At 36.5% G+C, this 10082-nt stretch overlaps 1 protein-coding gene across 1 annotated transcript; it reads left to right on the top strand.

Moving 5' to 3' along the window:
* On the top strand, positions 1–5760 carry mnx1 (motor neuron and pancreas homeobox 1). The gene is made up of 3 exons (XM_058395893.1): positions 1–500; positions 3414–3577; positions 4013–5760. The coding sequence occupies exons 1-3, from the start codon at positions 104–106 to the stop codon at positions 4271–4273; spliced, it is 822 nt and encodes a 273-aa protein (XP_058251876.1). The 5' UTR covers positions 1–103; the 3' UTR covers positions 4274–5760.
* Positions 5761–10082: the final 4322 nt, after the last annotated feature.

Raw genomic sequence — 10082 nt, 5'->3', positions numbered from 1 at the left:
TAAGGAGAGGAAGCTGCTCACATACACCAACACACACTTGCACACACACACACCTACACACACATGTAAGTCCAGAGGACGGCTGGAGATCCGTGTGGGCCACATGGAGAAATCAAAAAACTTTCGCATCGACGCCATTCTGGCCGTGGAGCCTCCGAAAGCTCAGACTTCTCCCCTGGCTCTGGTCACCTCACTGTCCAGTTCTACGTCGTCCTCTTCATCATCATCATCATCCTCGGGAAGAAGAAGTGTCCCGGGTTCGGACCTCCTGAACTCTCCTTCGGCCATGGTGGGACTCCATCCTCCGAGCAGCTCTCTTTACCACCCGCACATGTTCTCCTACCCTCTGGGACAGCCGCCGATGCTCTCGTACCCATACCCTCCTCTTCCTCATCATGATGAACCCCTCAAGCTGCCCCCTGGTTCCCTGCAGCTCGATCACTGGCTGAGGATCTCCACCGCCGGGCTCGCGCTCCCCAAACTTCAAACTGACTTCAATCGTGAGTACCTTTTATTTTATTTATTTTTTTTAACACTTTTAAACAACCAACACAAACAACACAAAACAATATCACATATCACCGCTGCTGTATTAATATTTTAATACACTCGATTATAAAAATTAAGGGTGCCAAAACATTCATTTCATCGTTTATTTTTGCTTCCTTCTTTGGCTAATGCCACAAAATAATTAATTTCCACCAAATTTGTGCGAAAAAATGCCATATAGAAGAAAACGACTTATTTAACGTCCACAAAGTAATAATTAAAAATAAACAAATAAATTAATTAATTAATAAATAAAAACATTATAAAATGTGCCAGAACAATAACATTAGATAATACAAGAAAATATTTCTGTTATTTAGTGTTCCTTAAAGACGTAGCTAAATGATATTTTCTTTCCACAAAAAATAAATAAGTTAATTGAATAAATTAGTAAATACAAATACTGTAGTAATCATTTATATTGGAAGAATAATTATTATTTTTTGTTTCTTTCAGTTTCAAAACCAACATTTGTTAAAGAAACATAACATAACGTATGGAGATAAAATTAAATTTCCCGATGTCAGCACACCAGAGAAACATTTCTGCAAGCTATAAACCATTACAAGCTAAAACATTTAGCAACAGAGCTTATTTTCAATAGACTACAATAATAAAAAGAACTAAAAGTCGGAAATTGTTGTTGTTGTTTTTTTTAGATTGAAGTAAGAGAACAATGCTTAATTGTGGTTGCTTTTTGTCTAACCTTTTTTGTTGGTTCTTTAGCCATTTTCAATGGTCACGTTTATGCCATATTAATAATAATAACAAGTCAGTGTAAAATAGCTGTATTTTTTATAAACATTTAAAAAATGCATTGCATTTTTTTTAAAAAAGCAATGTTTCCTCACATTATCTTTATTTATTTATTATTCCTTTTTGTGTGCAAAATGCATAAATAAAGGTTTGTTTATTTATTTTTGATCACATAGTCAAGATTATGCATATAATAAATACATTACATACAATAGTTATGCGGAAAATAGGAGGCTAGGAGGATACATTTCGCGTCTAATTTTATACCTGAGGTTAGAAATTAGACATCTACTGTTTTTTTTTTTTTGTTATTGTTTTTGTTTCTCTTTCATCAACATTTAATTCTGAATAAAATAATCACATAGAGTTCATCGAATGAAGACGGAGCAATAAATATTTTGGCGGATGAATTATTATTCGGGAGGTGTTCTCTCGCCATCTGTCTCTCCTTTTCTTTTTCAGACAGAGGGTAAAATGGCTAGATAATGGACAGAGGGGGGAAAAAGTATCGGTCCGGTGAGAAAACCACAAACCGGTCCAAGTGTTTACACACCGAACACAAGTGTGTCTCTGTGTCGGGTTTACTAAGAGCCGACCGCGAATAGCCTCGAGTTAACACACACACACACACACACACACACCAGCTAGGGTGCGGATGATAAACCATGGAAGTGTAATAATAATAATAATAATAATAGCGGTGTATAATAATATTGTAAACAAATTAATTAAAATACGCCTGTTCGGCTTATATCGTCCTTCAACATACACTGATAGAAATGTGTGTGTGTGTCTGTGTGTGTGTGTGTGTGTGAGAGAGAGAGAGAGAGTTTTCATATATCAATTATTTTTCTGCTAAACACCGATTTGACCAAAAACACTGGCGCATGTCCTTTTTGACTCTAAACGACCCGAATTAGTCGTTTTAATATCATTACAGCTCGAATTCAAAGCTTTTACTCTGCCCCAAAGGTTTTAAAATATTTACCGCGTTTCTGCAGGTTCAGTTCATCAGCCAGTGTTCATGATTAAATATTCAGGATTAAATAATTAAATTGTCGCACCGACTCGATCATAATTATCGCTCCATATTCCATTCTATTATTCCACGCCATTAGCCGGTATGACTACAGCAGGATGAAGACTGCAGGGTCCTGGAGAAACCTTGTATCATTTCATATCACTATATACTCCATCAGCTGCATATGATAGAAATGACAATAAATGCATGTGAACAAATATTTAAAAGAAACACAAATTTGACCTGACCACTCTTAGGAAATTATTATAATTTTTTTCCCTCAGTACAAAATCTAAAAGCTCGGATTAACTTTATATTTCCGAATTTATAAAACTACGAATAAATAAATAAATAACAATAAATAAAAAAAAATAACCGCGCAATCACAAATACATTCCACTACTTCATCTTTTTATTACTGCTAATTCCTACCATTTGCTTATATTAGATTGTTTGTTATATTATAGTTTATATTTCACGCAGAGACAGTATCCCTCCATCCATCCTATAACACTTTTACGTAAAGGAAAATGATTCACCTGGTGACTTTACTATTATCGGGAAATTTTGCGCACTGAATTTACTAGTGAAAAAAGAGGCTTCGATTCTGAATCCTTTTCTGTTATTAATAATTAATGAGTATTAATGAGTTTCATTATATGATATATTACCTTTCTTTTGCTTTAATAACAGCGAGCACTCGAACATAGACTCCACAAGTTTGTGTAAAACCTAATGATCCATTTTTAGCTCAAATCCATCGGACTGGCGTCGGATCACAAGCTTCAACAGGAGAGATCGGACATGAGGAAAAAATCTGAGCTTTTCCACAAAGTATTGTTGTGAATGTGGTCAATATAACGTGTTATTACGGCCTAAAAACCATCAACATTAAGCACTAAATATATTGAACATTTATTTTAATTGTTTTACAAAATTATTTTTTACTTAAAATTTTATGATGAGAAAACCCCCCCACAGATTTTCAGTGTGCTCTCAGACCCTCTTTTTGTCTATCCAAAGGGTGAATTTGTGTGTTTTTTCTCTCCTTGTGCCTGTGTGTGTGTGTGTGTGTGTGTGTGTGTAGCTCAAGCTCATCAGTCCACACTCCTAGGGAAATGTCGGAGGCCGCGTACCGCCTTCACCAGTCAGCAGCTGCTGGAGCTGGAGCATCAGTTCAAACTCAATAAATATCTCTCAAGACCCAAACGCTTCGAGGTGGCCACAAGCCTCATGCTCACTGAGACCCAGGTATACACTCAACCTCCTCCTCTTTGTGTGTATGTGATGGTCCCAAATGCTTAAAATGCTAGCATACATATTATCTGCACATATGACATGAAATGTATGGTGTGTTTCTTCAATAAAAAATGCATTTTAAGTGTAACTAATTTAGACTCATTCACATTTTAGACTTGGTCACATTTGTATGTTCATAACAAATAACATATTTAGAATGTATGGTTTACAATACATTAGAGAACAGTGCAATCCCATTAATTTGATCTATCAGGCTCACAGGAAAGAATGGAAATGTAAAAAAGTGCAGATGAAGAGTAACTTTAATTTGCTTTCGGAGCTTAAATTATTTGAAAAGGTATAGAGTAAACAGTCTAAAATTCGTCTTAATGATGATGATAATAATAATAGTAATATGTTTTTTTTCTATTGTCTTTTCCATTCCAGGTCAAAATCTGGTTTCAGAACAGACGCATGAAATGGAAACGCAGCAAAAAAGCAAAAGAACAAGAAGCAGCCCAGGAAGCTGCCGAGAAACACAAAGGAACCAAAGAGAAAGAGAAAGGCGAGCAGCCCGACTCGGCTAAAGGGAGACTGAGAGACTTCAGGGACAGTGATGACGACGATGACGAAGCGGACTCGTACATGTGCAATTCCTCAGAGTTTTCCTCGGAGGATGAGAGAACCCACATGAGCCCTCAACCTTGAGACCTCGAGTCTTTCCGCATCCATCAGCGAACGCTCCATTGGAGGAAAACCTGCATGTGTGTTCTCCCATTCCGCAGTGCTTTCCAGGGACTTGATGGTATAGACTGACGGTATAGATACACACTTAAGGAGAGTGAGACGTGGACTGAATCCTAACTCACCCCTGTATTGGACACATAGTGCACTACATAGGGTGTAGAAGCCATTACTCCAAGTACGTTTATAGGTTCTACCTTGAAAACTTCTCTGAAATACTCTGTCCCAAAAGGCTCTTTAAAGCGATGACCATTGTTTTCCTTCCTGAAGCTCCTTTTGATTGACTGAGATTTAAACACCATTAAGTGAAAAACTCATTTTGGCAGATAATACTCATTAGGTTTATTGCAGAAAGAATAAAAAAATGGCTGAAGAATCATGAAGGAAAAGGTTTTCAGGGAACCACAAAAGGTTCTTAAGGAAAACGTCTATTGTATTGCTGTTTAAAAACATTTAATTACAAGGAGGTAGGACACAGAGTCCACCATTTCATACCCTTCCAAGTGCACTCTGCCTCTGTATTGGACATCTAGTGCTCTAGGGAGGGTGTAGAAGCCATCAGTCCATGTTGTTTAGTTATATATGCAGCTAGAAGATGAATCCCAAATAAGGATATAGTGTACGACATATAAGGAAGCAATTTCTTTTTTTTATCTTTTAAGTTATACTCATAAAGATTCTACCTTTTTACGAAGGATACCATCAAAGAACAATTCTTTTAGTTCCTGGAGAACCCTTTGAAAGGATCTTGGTGGTGTGAAATGTTTATGAAGTGTTTTATGCAATAAACAATAGAAATGGTTGAAGAATTTTCAAGCAAAAGGGAACCAAAAAATGGCTCTTAAGGAAATCTTCTATGACATTGCTCATAAAAAAGCTTCCAATGCTAATTTTAAATCTGTAGGACACAAAGACAACCTTTTCATACCCTGTCTAGTGCACAGATTTTCCGGAAGCCATCACTTCATACATACTAATTAGGCACCAGGGAGCAATGTGACACTTAGTTATTTTAAGCTAAATCGTAAATGTCTCCCATATGAAGCATATAGCGCACTACAAGGAAGGTTTTGTTTCACATCTCCTGTAGTGCACTTAAGAAAGAGTCGACAGGCATTTGGGATACAACCAGTATGAAATCATTTTCACCTTTTAATAGATTTTGACACACAGTCTAAACCTAGTAGAGACTGCAGGAATGGTTATAAAAGCATGTGATTTTTATTTTTTTTTTGAATACCTCAAAATGAGGTAACAGAAATTCATTGTTTTAACTGTCTTCATATTTTATCACTTGACCCTAACCTTTCTAAAACATCTGTGTTGTGTTTTAAAAAAAAAAAAGTCAATATCCATGTCACAGTGTTTATGTGTGGAAATGTGTTTATTTTTCTATATTGTATTTATAAAATAAAAGGCTTTACAATTGCATGGAGGCTAAATAAATGCAAATAAATTGTTCTTTTTTGTAAAAAAAAAAAAAAAACAACAACAACGAAGTTTTGTTTACATTTGAGAACGTTACACCATGCAGATGAAATCTTCCATCAATGAGGTCTTGTGTTGTTCAGCAGACATGGCCTAGACTGGTGCTAGGAGTGTGTGTTGTGTGTGACCTGGCCGGGTCATGGGAATCTCTGTATATAGAGCTCACGAATCCGTGCAAATGTGTGGCTGAAACATTTCACACCAGCTCAGCAATGCAGAGGCAATAATAAAACCTCTGAACGACTCCTCATCCGTCAGCACACTGCGCAGTTCAGAGCATAAAGCATCGGCTATTTATAACGCGAATACGAAACATGAAAATCCTTACAGAGAGATGAATCAACAGTAAGAGGTTAGAACAAATGGACACAATGGGTCTGATCTGATGAATCCCAAAATGTTCACTGCATTGGATATCAAGAGCACTACATATGTCTAGAAAAATAAATATGCAGTATATACATAAACAACATACATTATTTTTTATCCAAGCTCATCCTAAGTGAGTTCCACATTGAAACAGTGCAATACACAGGATGTGGAACATCATAGATAACACCAAAGGAGTCCAAATGAGACTCAGATTGGAGATCACATAGCATGCGAAATGTCATTATTCTACACTGTATATGCATAATTCAATTCCCACATTACACATAATGCACTTAATAGTGTGTAAACAGATCTAGTGCACTATTATTTTATACACTATGTAAGCATATAGGGCATTACATCTCAAATGAGACTCAGATTGGACCTAAGGCACTATGTAGGCTGCAAAGCACCATTATTTCATACTCCATGTAGAGATTTCCCAAACAATTCCACATTCGACACTACACAAGTCTACTGTTTTGTGCCCAGCAGAGTGCATGTACTGTATATAATAAGTTGAATCCCAAGATTGTGCCAAATTGGACCTGGTGCATTATACAGAATGCACTGTATATGGTAAAAAGCCATTATTTCACAAGATTGTAGCCAACCAAAATGTCTTTGGGGAGATATTTACATTTCTGTCATTTCGCAGACACCCTTATCCAGAGCGACTTAGATTTTTATCACATTTTATACATTTCAAGGTTAAGGGCTTTGCTCAGGGGCCCAGCAGTGGCAGCTTGGAGGTCCTAGGATTCAAACTCACAACCTTCGGATACCTTAACCACTAAGCTACCACTTCCCAGACAACCAGACAACAGTTAGCAGATAGCCAGACAACATGGAGGAAACTCCTAAAGGAGAGAACGTGCACACAGGGTGGAGGCAGGAAACAAGCCTCCAAACCCAAAGGTTGGGGCAAGCTAACTGAGTTCCATACTGGACATAGTTCACTATGTAGGGTGCAGAAAGCTATTGTTTTGTATCTACTTAGACACTATGTAGCTGAATTACCAAAAAAATGTTCTATAAAGGACATGCAGTGCAACATAGGGTGTGAAAGTCCAGTATATAATACCATACAGTGGACTATATAGGGGAAGATGATACCCAAAATGAGACCTACTGTATACCGGAATACAGAACACCCAAAAGACTGTTGTTTCATACGCTATGTAAGGACTCGACTCCTAAATGATATCATTGTACAATGAATAATCTGATGCATCACCAAAATCATAAAATAATAAAAAGTATCCAGGTTTGTAGCTTGTTAATATCAAAATATATGATAGGTTAAAAAGCAAAAATTATATATTATATATTATTATTATTATTATTATTATTATTATTATTATTATTATTATTATTATTATTATTATTATTATATACCACTGAACTCTTCCATGTAAACAAATCCATCTTGGCTAGAAAAGCTTTGCACTATCATTTTCATTAATCTACCCTTGAGGACACACAGCAGATAAATGATCTTCGATTAAGAGCTCTGGAGGACTTTTTCACTTAAGACGAACGTGAAAAGAAAATGATGAACAGGAGAAGGCAATGGCTCTGCAGTCCTACACGGCTGCTCACTTTAATGGGACTTTCGAGTCAATTTCTCAGCAGAGAGAGCATTTCCTCTTCTATTAATACAAGCTAATAAACCCAGTGATCTATCTGCTCTTTTTTTGCCAAGAAGCCCTCCTTAGACTCAATTAGAGCCAATTTAAATATAATCACCACCCTGTGGTTTCATCGGCATGCAGCTGGAGAGAAACGATCCGGTCGGACGTTAAGTGCCTCTAATTTTGTCCTGAGCTAATTGGAGGAGATTGGTTTATGGCACTCGTCTCCGTTGCGCATACAGAGCATGACTTAAGAGCGTTGGCTGACTTTGATCCTCAGGCTTACAGGAGGTTTTTCCATGCCTGAGTAATCAGCCTGTTGAGCCACTTTCACACTATATCGGTTAAGCATTTTTAAAGGAGTTTCTTCATAGCCATCAGCTTGAATTAAAGCACTCTATGAACTTATCGATTTCACCAACCTAGAACACTGAGATATGTTATCTTAGAGAAGTCCACCTTACTTCCATTTTCAAAAAGAGAGCCATTATCTTCTCCAACTTTGCGATTCGTTTATTGTTTGGATTCATCCTTAAAGGATCATTCATTGTATGGGGTAACATTTGGACCTCTAAAAATGTTAATAGCATTATGGTGAAACTATTTTATTACTCTTTGGAATGAATTAGTGATATGAGATGAATATTTTCACGTTATATCTTGTATGTGTACCTATGTGACATAATGGTGAGTAATAATATAAAAGCATAATATGACAGAGTGGAAGTGTTTAACGTAGCAGACAGAAACAAAGTTTAATATAAAAGGGTGAATGCGTGTAAAATTACCAGGTATAACAAATTCTGACATAACAGGGGTAGGAAAACGAGGCAGAATAGTATGTCTTAACAGAGAGTAACAATAAAGCATAACATAACAATGTACCGTAAGGTGTAACTTAAGAGAGTGTAACAACAAAATTTAACATAACAGAGTGCAACAATACAATTTAATGGAATAGTAGAATGTAATTGGGTAGAACAGCAAGGTAGAATGTGTGGGGTACTGAATGTTTGAATTTCCTTGGGATCAATAAAGTATCTATCTATCTATCTATCTATCTATCTATCTATCTATCTATCTAGCTAGCTAGCTAGCTAGCTAGCTAGCTAGCTAGCTAGCTATCTATCTATCTAGCTTAGGGTTACCAGTACAGTGCAACAGGAACAGAACATCATGGAACACAAAAGGGTGGGAAATATCCTGGTGGGTATAACAGAACTAGGTTTAACTATTGAACAGAGCACAGCTGAACAAAAGAAAGGAACATGATGATTTAAAAGAGAAAAGATGCGTAATAAAATGATTTTTATACTGTACATAAACAACTAAAAATCAATGTCATACGCTTTACAGGTAAGATGAGATAGGATTTCTCTATTGGAAAAAAAATGGCACCACATATATCACAACGAACGCCATTAACATGTTCTACAGGATTCACATCTGTCACATTGAATGGCCATTCATTTCTCAGATTGTTCAAATAAGCAGGACAATCAGCGTTATGCATGTCCCAGCTGGCCTTATGAAGCACTGGTTATTGATCTGAAGCCCAATTTCCCCACAAAGCCCAGGTTTTCCCAGCTGCAGATAAGAGTCCAAAATCAAATCAAAGATGGAAACATTAACTCAGTGTTCAGTAGGTGAATAGACAGCAGGTGAACGGTAAATGGATGGATCTGCTTTCAGTTTTGGTCCAATATGTCCAAGAGGTCCAAGAGTCAGGCACAGTTTAGTGATTTCCTGACACCTGATAGTAACCACAATAACTAAAAGAAACCCCCAAACAGAAAGCCTTCAATTTTACCTATACACATTTAAGGACAATGCTTTTTTTTGTTGATTACACACGATAGCTAAAGCCAAAGTGGGGTTTTTTAAACTCATTGGGTCTTGAGAAGCTGTAAAATGAACAAACAGCATCCAACTATGGAGATAAAGGACCTTTATAGATTTCTATACTCTTAATAAAGTTCAAACTATCTGAAAGTTCCTAAAGGATTAATCATGTGCTAATATTGACTGTAGCCAGTAGAACCATGTTGGTCAAGTCGACTGCTTTCGTATTTCATCATTTTAAATCAGAATAAAAAATGTGGTTAATTAGTAATGCTTATTTGTCAGAAATTATATTACGTTAAATGTGTTGAAATAAGAGGAAAAAGGAAAAATAAATCATTTAATTACTGAATCATGGGCAGCCATTACCTCACATTCCTGTTAACTGTGAATGAGTTACACATGTAAATAATCTTTTCATAGTTTTGAATAGAATA

This window comes from Hemibagrus wyckioides, linkage group LG07, assembly GCF_019097595.1.
Source record: "Hemibagrus wyckioides isolate EC202008001 linkage group LG07, SWU_Hwy_1.0, whole genome shotgun sequence".
Classification (NCBI taxonomy): Eukaryota; Metazoa; Chordata; class Actinopteri; order Siluriformes; family Bagridae; genus Hemibagrus; species Hemibagrus wyckioides.
Note: the sequence above shows the minus strand (reverse complement) of the source record. Positions and strands in the feature narration are given on the sequence as shown.